At 61.5% G+C, this 12,996-nt stretch overlaps 1 protein-coding gene across 1 annotated transcript; it reads left to right on the plus strand.

Moving 5' to 3' along the window:
- Positions 1 to 1,024: 1,024 nt before the first annotated feature.
- On the plus strand, positions 1,025 to 3,952 carry C15H20orf204 (chromosome 15 C20orf204 homolog). The gene is made up of 4 exons (XM_014849063.3): positions 1,025 to 1,159; positions 2,869 to 3,144; positions 3,236 to 3,388; positions 3,579 to 3,952. The coding sequence occupies exons 1-4, from the start codon at positions 1,157 to 1,159 to the stop codon at positions 3,816 to 3,818; spliced, it is 672 nt and encodes a 223-aa protein (XP_014704549.1). The 5' UTR covers positions 1,025 to 1,156; the 3' UTR covers positions 3,819 to 3,952.
- The last annotated feature ends 9,044 nt before the right edge of the window (positions 3,953 to 12,996 follow it).

The raw sequence follows: 12,996 nt of genomic DNA on the forward strand, positions 1-12,996 counted from the left end.
AGTCCTGCAGCTTTTAGGAGCTCGAAAGCCAGCCCATCTCTGTTCTGATGTGGAAACTGAGGTCCAGGAAGGGGCAGTGGCTTGGCAGTGGCCACTGGGCTCCTGGTGCCTTCTGTGCCCTGAGTCAGGCGTGATTTCTCCTGGGCACTTCCTCTGACCTGGGTGACAGGTGAGGCCTCCTGCAGGACCCTTGGAAAGTTCCGGACTATCTGGATTATCTGAGTCTGAATGTCTTCTTTCTCCATTCGGTGGGGGTTGTTTTCTCAAATGCTTTTAGGTGGTTAAACTACTTTTCTCCCTGAGGAAAATGTAACCTAGCTTTTCTTCGACTGATATTTTTTCATATCCAGCTCAAGGCATGTTGGGTTCCTGGAGGCTGCCTACTCTTGGGGGGACTACTGGGGGTGGTGGGGGGATTTGACCCAGCTCCCTGAGCACCTGCTTGGGTGAGCAGCCCTCACCTCCCCCAGTGAAAGACCCCGTCAGCCCAGGAGGGGCATGAAGCAGGAGGTACCTCTTGGCTGAGCGCTGGGCTGGGAGGAGCCCAGGAAACCCCACTCCTGGGACCTCCTGGGGCAGGACCCCCAGACATCAGGGTGCAGGGGCCTGGGGGCAGGGGTGTGTGCTCACCTGGTTCTGCAGGCGACTGGGTCCCTGGGAGAGCCAGCACCTGCTGATCACTGAGGATGGCCCTGGTGGAAGGGTACAGACAGGCCCCCTGCCTCTCCAAGCTCCCTTCCCCCACCAGTTGGGCCCTGCACTGCCCTCTGCCCGCTGGGCCCCACCCCCTCCTGGATGAGCAGAGATGGCTTAATCCAAGACCCACTGGATAGGAAGGGAGCCCTGAGGCTGTTGGCTCCAGGGCCAGGTTAATTGAAGAAGCGATTGGATAGGGAGTGGAGAGAGGGAGGGGGCAGGGCTGGGATCATGGGGCCTCCCTCCTGCTCCCTCCCTCCTTTCTCAGAGGAGCCAACTTCAAAAGCCCTGTCCGCCTGCCTGCTCTGCTGCAGCCCGTCCAGGGAAGCCCCTTGACCAGGCTTGTTGGCTGGGCTTGGAGTGGGACCTGGAGTGGCGGCCGTACTCCCCACCTGAGGACGCCAGGATCATGTGTGAGGCCCAGTGGCGGCAGTGAGGGAGGGCCTGACCCTGCGAGCCCATGGTGAGCAGCTGCCGGCCGCTGGGGAGGGGGCTCACCTGGGCCAAGGGGCTGGGAATGTGCACAGCCCAAGAGGCTGCTTGTCTTGCTGTGCCTACTGGGAAATCCCCCCTGGTTCCCGCCACCACTGCCTGGCTCCTGGGTGCTGTGCCTGGCCTTCCCGGCAGTGTGGGGGAGGGAGTGTGCTGGCCATCCCAGTCTGCCTCCTGGGGCCGGGCCACCCTGTCCTCACAGGCTTGGCTGGTATGAGCCTTGGGCCTCTGGGGCGGGAGGGCAGACAGGCCTTCTCAGGACCCCCAGCAACCAACCTACTGTGCTGGGACTTCTGCAGCACCACTGAGGGCTCCTGCTCTCACTGTGACCTCTGACCTGCAGCAGGCAGAGGGGCGACTCTGAGTTAGCCATCATGCCTGCTGAGAATGTCTAGAGGGGTTTGAGAAAGGGCCACAGCTAACTGCATCTGCTCCTCCCGCTAGTGCTGCTGGGTGCCTCAGGCAGGAGCCCGCCATGGACACCCAGGGCCAGGTGCTGGGTCGGGCTCCCCTGCCAGTGCTGGGAAGCGGAGTTGCAGAGTCGAGTCTTGTCGTCGCGCTGAGTTCACATGATTAATTTTCCAGTCGCTGTCTGACTCCAGCTTGGGGGCCTGAGGAAGAGCTTGGGGGCTGGGAACCTGGGGACAAGCCTGCCTCTCCCTGTCTCTCTCCCCCCCCCAATCTCTCTTGCCCCCTCTCTCCCTCATTCTCCCTCTCTCCCCCTCTCTTCCCTGCCCCTGTCTCTCTCCCCTTCCCCTGCCCCCTCCCCCTGCCCCCCCCCTCCCTTTCTCTCTCTCTCTGATGTTTGGGCTTCTGGGTGGGGCTTCTCCCCATGAGAGCCAGTCTCCTCCATTCTAGGGGAGGGAGGTGGCCTGTGAATGGAATGTCTGGTGGGCATAATATGGCCCCTTCTTTACCTCTGTGGGTTTCCCCAGGCCTTCCCCTTCAGAAGGGATATGGCCTTGAGCTCTGAGCCTCACCCCAATCCTGGTTAGGTTAGAGGTACAGGGGGACCCCAGTTTCCATGGCTCTGAGAGCTGGTTGTAGTAGAGCCATTGATGAGAGGGGTGTTGCAGAAGAGAGATCAGTTCTGCCCCAGGCTCCTGTGGGGAGGGCAGAGCAACAGCTGTGCAGCCCAGCTGTGGGCACCCAGGGCAAGCAGAGTGCTGAAGAGTAGGGGGGCGCTCACCCAGCGTAGAGCCCATCCCTGGTGGGGGTTGTGTCTGGGAGGTCTGGGGACGGGTCCAGGCACGTCAAGGGCAGGGTTGTTCTTGGAGGGACTTGCTGCTGTACCAGACCTAGGCCACCCCTGCCCTCCATGGTCTTGTGGGCACTTGGCCCCTCACTCCCGTGCAGACCAGAGCACCAGGTGCTTCTGCCTCTGGAACTCTGTCTCTTTACCAGCCCTTCAGGGCTCAGCCCACAAATCTCTGCCTGGAACATCGAGCTGTCCGGTTTGGAGGCCTTTTGTCTATCCTTCCCTAAAAACTACAACGGGCAAGGATTTGTCCTGGCAGACCCATGCCTGAATCATTTGTTGAATGGTAGAGTGACATCGCCATTTTACACCAGCTCAGATTCCCCGTGGCCAAGGGATTGGGTGGGGTGGGGGGTGGAAAGCAAATTGCTCCGGGGCTGCTGGAGGTGTGGGCGCCCCACCTTGACCCGGTGACCCTTCAGGTGCCCCCCAAGCCCATGGTCTGGGTGCTCCTGCTGGCGCTGCTAGGGATCGTGCCACGCCAGGCTGCACTCCGTGCTTGCAGCGTCCCTGACGTGCTCCACCACTACCGTGCGGTCATCTTCGAGGACTTGCAGGCTGTTGTAAGACGTGTTGGGCCAGGGGCCGAAGGGACCGGGCCAGGGTCCAGAGACCTCTATTTCATTAAGAAAAACCTGACTGGAGCTGCAACCCCCCAGCGGCGTGGACTGATGGGAGCCTCTTGTGGCGCCCAGAAGGTATGAAAGAAGCCCAGCCCTCCAGCCCCCTCCCTCCGGGCCTCTCCATAGGCTCTTCCCCCAGCACTGAATTCCTTTCTTCCCTCCCCAGGAGCACAGTATCCTCCTGTCCATCGCGTCCCTGGGTCAGACCCTGCGTGGGGCGGTGGCGGGGGGCCGCCGCGGGGCGCTGGAGAAAGCGGCATGGGCCGTGGCCGTGCGCATCGAGGCGGTGATGCAGCGCCACTGCTGGACGCTGCGCCAGGTGCGCGTCCCTCAGTGTGTGTGGGTCCAGACCCCGTCCTTCTCCCTTGTGCCCGCTGCACCTCGCACAGCCCCACGGTCTTGGGGCTCACGTCGGGCCCAGTGACCGGCGCGACTCCCTTCCCCAGGGGCTGGATGCGAGCTGCGGGCGCGGGCCCCTTCGCACTCGCTGACTGCCCCGTCCCCGACAGCGGAGCCGCAGGCCGGAGAGGCGACCCGCGCGGCGTCGTGGCGGCCGGAGGCGGCTGCTGCTGCGCGCCCTGGACGCCGTCGCCACCTGCTGGGAGAAGCTCTTCGCGCTGCGCGCCGCGGGCACAGACGGCTCCCGGCCGCCCGGGCGGCGGCGAAGAGCCGGCGGGCCGTGGATCGTGGGCGCCAGCCCGGTCGGTGGACGACTGCGTGCTCCCGGTCTCCTCGGCGGCCTCGGTTGACCGCGGGGCCCCGGCCCCTCCCCTGTCGCGGCCCCAGGACTTGGAGATTCGAGCCCCGCGCGGCCGCGCTGGTCCGGAGGCGCCCCGCTCTCCACGCGCCAGAGAAGCCTCAATAAACTGAGCTGGTGCTGCGATGCGGTTCCCTTTCCCTTCGTCTGCCGGCCGTGAGGCCAGCCTCCCCGGGTCTGCGCCTCCACGCGGAGCGGGGCTGGGGGAGACGGCGGGCGGCGCTGCCAGCTTCGGGCAGCAGGGGGCGTCTCGGGACGCTGGACCGAACTCCCGCTCAGTCCCGGGCCCAGGTCGGGGGGCGGGGCGGAGGATTCCTGCGGCCCTAAAACGTGGCGTGTCCGTCCTGCTCTACTCGAATGGGGGAAGGGGTGGAAATGGAGGGGAGGGGAAGGCTGAGCTTTGTGAATTCGGAACAAAACAACCGGATAAAGGAAACGGGCCTGAGGGGAAGCCAGAGTCGCTGGCCCTGGCTGCAAGCGGGCCAGGCCATTTCCTGTGGCCCTGGGAGGGTCACCGAGACCCACCCCCACCCCTGGACTGGACAGGCTGGCCAGGGACCCTACATTTGCTTGGCTGGGTGAGAGGCCGACCCCTGGACTCCCCCGCCCACAGCTGCGCAGGCCTGGGGGTCCGGTGACCCCTTCCTCATCGCAGCCTATGGAGGGGGAAGTAGAGCACCTGGCCAGGGCCGACGTCCAGTGGGCTCAGCACCTATCATCATGTCCACCAGACAGGTGGACCAGCCCAGGAGGCACCAAACAGGGCTTGCTTCTGGGCACCCTGGCAGGAGGTGCAGAGAAGCCTCCATGTGGAGCAGTGGGCATGGGCCCAAAACCACCACAGGGCTGACCCTGACCCAGCTCCCCGCTGGACACATGTAACACGTTTAGTCTGTGCAGTAGGAATTACTGTCACTGTTTTATAGATGAGGAAACTGAGGCCCCAGGAGGTTACAAGACTTGCCCCAAATCACACAGCCGGGAAGCGTAAGAGCTGGGGTAACACCCAGACCCGGAGCATGGTTACACCCCCTACGCGCCCTGGGCACAGGATGGGGAGCTGAGCTTCCTGGACCTCAGTGTTTGCTGGAGTTCACATTGCTGGGGCCCTGCTGTTCGAGCCTTGGGGTGTGGCCCCGTGTCCAGGTAAGAGAAAAAAGGCCTAATTTAGTTGGGGATGAGGTGTAGGGCAGCAGAGTTGGGGGCTGGAAAAGGTCAGTAAGAGAGTCCAGGGGTCTTGGTGTAGGGACAGGCCCTCCATAGAGGCCTCCACCATGGCCCTGTTTCCCCAAGGACAGCTGGCTCATTGCACTTGGACCTGCCCCAGCCCCCAGGTCGGTGGGGAGAGTATTCCTCTCATGGCACCTGAGCATGGCCTCCTGGGCTATCATGGCTGCTGCCCACCCATGATGCTCCCCTCCTGCTGCTGAGAACAGTCAGACTGTGCTAGGGGGGACAGGGCAGCCCCTCCATCCACCCATGCCTGAGGAGGGTTCGAACCACAGTCCCTGGGGGGTAGGAGGAGGAGCAGAGGCCTCAGAGTTTGGGGGATACAATCTCTGCCTGAGTCCTGGACCATGACCACATGAATGGGCAGGATGCTCCAGCACCCTGGCCTCTATTTCTCCTGGGGTCTCCTGCTGGAGCCCAGCTGGTAATATGTATGTGTGTGTGAGTGTGTGCACAGAGGTACGTCCTGGGGGGCTGCCTGCAGGTGTGTACATGCAGGAGTGTATGTTTCTGCACAGGTCCCAGCTCACACCTCCCCCTGCCTGGCAGAGCTCCTTCTCAGGCAGGCCCTCCTGATGTCTAACCAGGTCTGTCCCGGCAAATTGAGTGCCTGGCGGTGGGGATTGGAGGCTTGTGGCCTGAGTCAGTAGAACTCAGTGCTGCCCATTCTCACTCCCAGGTGGTTCTCAGCACAGCCCCCCACCATACACCCCCTGTCCTTTCTTTCAAGGCCTCACCATGCCAAGTGGCTTTGGCGCTGGGCACAGGCTCTGCACGTCTTGCCCAGTCCTGTTCCTGCCAACTCCCCGATGCTGGGCGGGCATTGTGGGTGTGGTGGTCTGGGTCCCTGTCCCCATGTCTCAAAAACCACCTGTGCAGTTTCCTAGGGGTGCTGCAGCAAATTACCACCAACTGGGTGTTTGAACCCAACAGAAAGCTCTCACTGGCCTGAAGTCAAGCTGTCGTGGGGCTGTACTCCCTCCAGGGACTCCAAAGGGAGAATCCATTCTTTCCTCTTCACTTCTGATGGCTCCAGGCATTCCTTGGCTTGTGGCTCCCTCACTTCCAAATCTGCGTGTCTTCTCATGGCTTCTCTTCTCTTTATAAGGATCTTTGCCACTGGATCTCGTGCCTCCTGGGTAATCCAGGATGATCTCTTCCCCTCAAGATCCTTAATTACATCTGCCAAGACCCTTTCTCCAAATAAGGTCCCACTCATAGGTTCCAGGAGGTGGACACAGCTTTTGTGGGGGCCACCATCAACCATTCAACCTCCTACAGCTCCTTCCTCAGGCCAGATGCGGGCAGGGTGGACTTCTGGGACAGAGTTCACTTGTCCATGGTGGGGACATCCCAACCAGACCAAGTCTAGGGGCAGGCACACAGCTACATCGGGCTGCCAAGGGACAGAGACTAGAGAGAACACTGGGGGTGCCCTGCTCAGACCCTGAGACGCCCCTTCAGACTTCAGTGCCAGGACCCCTTTGTGGATTGTTTGCAGCCGCACATGAGCTGCTCAGTTAGCGTTCGCTGGCTGGAGCTGACTGGCACTGACGCAGAGGTGGGAAGAGACAACCACGGGCATAGCCATTGGCCATGGGGCCACTGGGGCAGAGTGCTGGCAGCATGACTGGTGCATGGGCCCTGCGTGTCTGTGGACTCGAGGTGTCTGCCAGGCCAGCCTGCTCTGCTCTCCCTGCTGAAGACGGAGCATGTGGCCTGAGCCTGGTGCTTCCTCCATAAGACATTGTTTCTGGGGCACATATGTGGTCGGGTTGGGGCCTGCACCCAGTGGTGGTATCCCATCTCACACGTGCTTTCCCTGCTGCTGCCAGGGAGCTGGGGGCTGGGGCCCAGAAGGAGGAGGGGCTGTATGAGGGTGGCAGATGGGGCCGCAGGGCACTGACCAGGGTTGTGCAACTTCCTGCAGCCAGGGAGCCAAACCCCCCACCCCCAGCCCATGCAGCGCTGAAAGGCAGGGGGGGCCAGGCAGGCTTTGAAGGGTAGCCCGGGTCCCATGGCCTCCCCAGACTGAGAGCCTTTGAAAGAACATCTGGAACACTGGCAACCAGCAAACTAGTCTCTGGATTTGAAAAACCAAAAAGTTAATCCCAACTTTGTCCCTGTGTGTTCCCCACCCCCACCTCCCACCTCCCACCTCCCACCTCTGCCCCTTCCCAGGTGGCAAACAGGCCGCAGGGGTGGGGTCCATGCCAGCCCAGTGCACTGGCCCTTCTGAGGGCTGCAGGCTGCCCTGCCCCGGGGTCCTTTTCTGAGCTCTGGCAGCACCTCCCCCCACCCCCCCACACACTGGCCACCACCCCAGTCCAACTGAGCAAGGGGAGGTGGTACAGAGCCCAGTGCCTCCATGCCCAGGCCTCGTGCTCCTGGAGCCGAGGCTATGGGACAGGACGTGGGTTCACCGGGCCGTCCATCTGGCGCTGGGTGCTGAGGAGGCTGCGGCAGCATGCAGACTGGGAGGCTCAGGAGGAAGCACCTGCAAGCAGCCCTGGAGGATGCGCGGGCCCTGCTGGCACTTGGCCCTGTGTGTGAGCCTGAGTGTGGGGTCCCCCAGCCCTGCAGGTGTGCAAGGAGGCCCCCTACGCCAGCTGTGGTTGGTGCAGAAACAAACAAGGCCCCCCCACCAGGAAGCAAAGCAAATACTGCTGGTGGGGAGTGCCAGGTGCTGGAGACCATTGTCCCTGCCAGTGGCCTGCGGGACCCTGGGGAGGGGGTGCCCAGGGACAGTCCCCATCCTGGCCCCTCCCTAGGAAAAGACCCAGCTTTGTAAACAAAGAAACAAACAACCATTGCAACCCCTCCCCCAAGAACAAGCAGGGAGCTGGCACCTGCTGGGGGAAGTGAGTCTTTGTTTGGGGGGAAATGGGGAGGTCAGAGGAGGGGCTGTAGTGTGTGTTGTGGGCAGGTGCGGCATCCTGGGGTGGACGCTGGCCCCCGGGGGTCACCTTCGGCTGTGTCCTGAAGGGACCTCTGCTCACGTCTGGGAGGGGCACCGCCTGGCTCTGTGAAGTCCTGTCGCAGGCCTTGTCGCCTCCCTCCAGGGCCCAGTTGTGATCGTTGTGGCTTGGGGGTGAGGTGGCCCAGTCCGCCGGCCGCCCCCGCGTCCCCTGCCGGCCTGCGCGGGGCGTGAGGCCAGGGGTCCGGCTGCGGCCCGAGATAAGCGCCGCACCCGCCGCCGCTTCCTGCGCTTCCTCCCGCGCCGCCGCCGCGCGCCCCTTCCTGTTTTCTCGCGGCCGGGCGGGGCCGCGGGGGCCGGGGGGCCTCCGGGGCCGGGGGCGTTGGGGACGGGCCGGGGGCGTGGGGAACAGGAGGCGTGGGGGACGGGCCTGGGGCGTGGGGGCCGGGACTAGGGGCGTGGAGGACGAGGGGGACGGGGGGCGTGGGGGACAGGGGGCTATGGGGGCAGGCCGGGGGGCGTGGGGGCCGCAGGGGATGGGGTGGGGGTGTGGGGGACAGGGGGCAGCGGGGGACTGGGGGACGCGGGGACGGGGTCCTGCGGGGGCAGAGGGTGTGGGGGACCGGCCGGGGGGCCGCGGAGGCCGGGGCCGGGGCGCGGGGAACAAGGCCGAGGGCGAGGAGCTCCCAAGGTGCTTGCACCCCACCCGGGGGAATTCCCCTAGAGGCTGAGCGCTGGTGTGGAGGTAGGGGAGGTGGGAGGAAGCCGGAGTGGGCTGGGGCCTGAAACCCAAAGTGGAGGAATCTTGGGCTCCCACCCAGCCCCCTCCCCAGTCCTGGGCCAGGAACCTCCACACACAGCCAAGACCTTGGGGGTCTGGACCTGAGCGTGTTCCTTAGGGCCCCTCCCCAGTCTGTTGCATGAAGCAAGGTGGGCTGGGGTGGAGGATTGAGTTTCGATTTTGGGGGGGGCCCATGAGGATTGCAGGTCACTAGCTCTGGACCCCCTTTTTGGGATCAGCTGCTCTAGCATATAGATTTAAGGTGCTTCTCACTCAGACTTGGTTATTTGAGTTACAAATTTATGTAATTTTAATGAAAACACGCATCTACACAAAACCTTGCATGATCATAGCAACATTCTTCACAATCCCCCAAACATGGAAACAGCCTGAATGTCCATCAGCTGATGAATAGATAGAATGGATCCATCCACACAATGGAATATTATTCAGTCCTAAAAAGGAACGAAGTGCTGATTCATGCTACAACAGGGATGAACTTTGAAAACATCATGTTCAGTGAACAAAGCTAGACTCAAAAGGCCACTTTGTATGATTCTATTCATATGAAATGTCCAGAACAGGCAAATCCACGGAGACGGAAAGTAGATTAGTGTTTCCCAGGGACTGGGAGCAGGAGGAATCAGGAGTGATGCTAATGGGCATGGGTTTCTTTTTGGGATGATGGAAAAGTGCTAAAATTGGACAGTGGTAATGGTTGCACCTACTAAAACCACTAACTTGCCTACTTGAGAATGTAGGTGGGCTTTGTAGAATGTGAGCTCCATGGGGCCGGCCCCGTGGCCGAGTGGTTAACTTCGCGCGCTCCTCTTTGGCTGCCCAGGGTTTCGCCAGTTTGGATCCTGGGCGCGGACATGGCACCGCTCATCAGGCCATGCTGAGGCGGTGGCCCACATGCCACAACTAGAAGGACCCACAACTAAAAATACGCAACTATGTACCGGGGGGCTTTGGGGAGAAAAAGGAAATATAAAATCTTTAAAAAGAAAAAAAGAATGTGAGCTCCATAGCTGGATCATGTCAGTGCTGTCTGGTTGAGTGGAGGGAGCTTAGGTTCCTCCTGCCCGCCCAGCATGGCCTTCTTGGTGTCTGAGTATGAGCACAGCCTTGGTCCTGGTGTGTCTCTTGGTGTGGTGTGTGACTGGGTGTGGGTGGGGGCGTGTGGTGTTCCTGAAGGTGTCTGAGGTGATGGTGTATCTACTGGGGAGAGGGGTGCACCTTCTTGCTCTCAGCAGCCCCTGCCAGACCTCCTCCCCTGGTGGCTTGCTGGGGAGAGCTCAGCACCTCAGCCCAGGTCACTCCAGGGCCAGGCTGGGTCCCGGGCGTGGGAGCTGTGGCTTTTGCCAGGCAGGGCTGCTAGAACTTCCCGCCAGGAGCTAGGCGGCCTGGGTCTGTTCCTGGCGGGTCTGACTCAGCGGGAGCTGGGGGTGGGGACTTCCCTTCTCTAACCCTTGGGGAAGCAGGTGGGTGGAGCCAGGAGGGGGAGGGGTGGGAAGCCCGACCCAAGGCAGGAGCCACCCAGGCCCGCGGCTGTGGTCCTGCCTAGGAGGGCGGCTCCATGTAGCTCCGGCAGAGCCAGGCCTTTTGGGAGCTCCCCAGTCAAGGCGCTGGGCAGAGGATCCTCTAAGGAGACCCCTACCCCACCCTCTGTGCTGGCCCACTGCTGCTGAGGAGCAGCTATTTGAAACAGCTGCCCTCGGTGGGAGGCCCCTTTCATGTTCCCGTTCTGCTCCTGCTCCCGGATGCCCCCAGCCCCTGGCGCTGGGGACTCGCTCCAAATTGGGCCCCTCACTGGTCTCCCACCCTGGCACTGGGGAAGGGGCTTCTGGGGAGCAAGCTGTTCTGCCTCCTTGGGCAATGTCCTCCCTACTCTGGCAATGGGGTGTGCTGCCACCTCAAGGCACTCTTATGGCCCCGCATCCCACTGATCCCAGGGGCCTGGAAGGGCAGATCCTCTGGATTAGGGGGGAGGGAGGCGGGGGGAGTCAGGAGCCCAAAGAAGGGGATGTGAGAATACTGCTCCAGCCTATGCCAGAAAACAGGAGAGACAGACGTAGCATCCGCTCGTCCAGGACCTGTTCTGTGTGTGTCCATGGGTGTCTCTGGGGTGAGGGCACGGATGGGACAATGGCTGGGCCCAGGTAGTGAGGCCCTCTGTGGGGCTGTTCACATAGCAACAGGACAGGCTGGGCTGGTCCTCCCTCCCCCTGCCCTGGCCAGGGATGGGGTACAGAGGTGGGAGGGTCCACACCTGGGCAGAGGCTCCTGGACTCTGGCTGCCGTGGGTCTCGTCCCTACAGTGGGCTATCCCCACAGTGGGCGCTCCTTGGCCCAGCTGACCCAGGGCCCCAGGGGTGGGTCACCTGTCCCCCAGGGGGGCAGGTCCAGAGCAGGAGTTGGTGGGCTGTGAGGGTTGGGTGTGGCTTGCACACTCATAGGTGATGTGTGCTTCTCTTCATGCATGAGCCCAGGACTCAGCATCGGTTCCCCTCCATGACGTATGTGGCTGGATTGGACCACCTTTGTCCCTTTGTGCCTCAGCTTCCCTGCCTCCCTACTGTGTGCCAGCACTCATGTATGCTTTGAAGGAGCAAATGACGCCACTGGTGTCCCCTGGGCTATTTCTGTCTGTCCCTCCACCTGCTCAGGCCATCTCTCTCCACCTCGGAGTCCATCTCCCACCCTCCTCCGCTTGTCTGTTTCTGTCCCTTTATGTGTATCTCTCTCTGTCCCTTTGTCTTTGAGTTTTCTGGGCCCTCCTGCCGATGGGGTGGGGATGGGGGCCCAGGTGCAGCCCCCTCACTCCGCCAGCTGAGATGTGGGGCTTTTGCCAGTTAATACAAAGATGATGTCAACCTGCCTCCGAGAGGCAGGACACCTGAGGACAGCCCCACAGTCTGTTCACCTCCCTGCACACTCAGGCAGCAGCGTGGACACCCAGGCTTGCTGCACGTCCGTGTGCAGTCTCAGACACCATGGGCGTCACACACAGAGTCACCCTCAGGGCTGGTCACACAGAAGCACATGGCCACACTGTCACAGCATCACAGCCACACACATGTACACACTCACTCACACATATGCAGATTCAGTCTCACCAGTAGTTGACTCACAGAACCACACACATTGTCATACAGAACCCTCATGTGTCACAGACACCCGCACTCGCAGGCACTCGGAAGACTGAATTCAGTGACTTTCCCACATCAGGGTTGTCAGGAGTCACCTGTATCCCTCAATATGCTATGGGGGTGGGCGCTGGGGTAGGATAGACCAAGGGGACACATGACCCCTCCTCTTGGCTTAGAAGACCTGCTAGGCCCTGAGAAGTATGTGAATGAGCAGGGGATTCACTTCTGGGGGTGTCATGGATCCTGTCCCAGGAAAGAATCACCCAGGATGATTGCTGCCAACTTCTCTTGAACCTGTGGGCTCCTCAGTGAGGGGCACTGGGAAGGAACTTGGAGTACCAAGGAGGAAGTGTGAACAGAGGGTGTCCAGTCTTGCTGGGAGGGGCATAGGGCTAGTGTGATGGGGCTCCAGAGTTTAGGGCTTGAGATGTGCAGCTTGAGCCCTGCTGGTCTGGTCATTGACCTGGACAGGTCACCCTAGGGAGCAGTGTAGCTGACATGGTGCTGCTCTCTCTGAGGACACTGGATTGAGACTGACAGTCAGGGGCCCTGTGATGCACGTCTGCAAACAGATTTTGACACACACACACACTCCCCCACCTCCTTGGGAGAAGGGCACTGTCCTGGGCAGGTCTTGGGCTTGAAGGAAGTTCCAAGGAGGAGATGAGGATGGTGAAACCTGGGTGGGGATGGAGAGGGGTTGCTGGGTTAGTCTGATCCTTATTAGGCTTAAGATGGGTGGGCCAGGAGGGGAATGGAGGGCTGGCAGGGTTAGGGGACCGCACGTGTGCTTCCCAGCAACTCTGCATGAGGGGCGCATCCTGGAAGGATGAAGTGGGGGCTGTGGGGTCCTCGCTGGGGTCAGGCTCTCTGGGGGCCATCTGGAGGGAAGGGCACAGCCAAGGGTGCTCCAACAAGCACAGACGCTGGTGGCAGAGGAAAGGTGAGGGGCTTTATTGTGGCTTTGCCTGGCCCAGGGGGACCCAGCTCCGGCTCCTCCTTCCCTTTACAGCAAAAAAGCGTTGTTATTCCTCACGTTTAAAAAGCCCCTGCTACATGGATGTTTTTGATCAGTGAAATCCCTTAGAAA

The sequence above is a fragment of the Equus asinus genome, chromosome 15, assembly GCF_041296235.1.
Source record: "Equus asinus isolate D_3611 breed Donkey chromosome 15, EquAss-T2T_v2, whole genome shotgun sequence".
Lineage (NCBI taxonomy): Eukaryota > Metazoa > Chordata > Mammalia > Perissodactyla > Equidae > Equus > Equus asinus.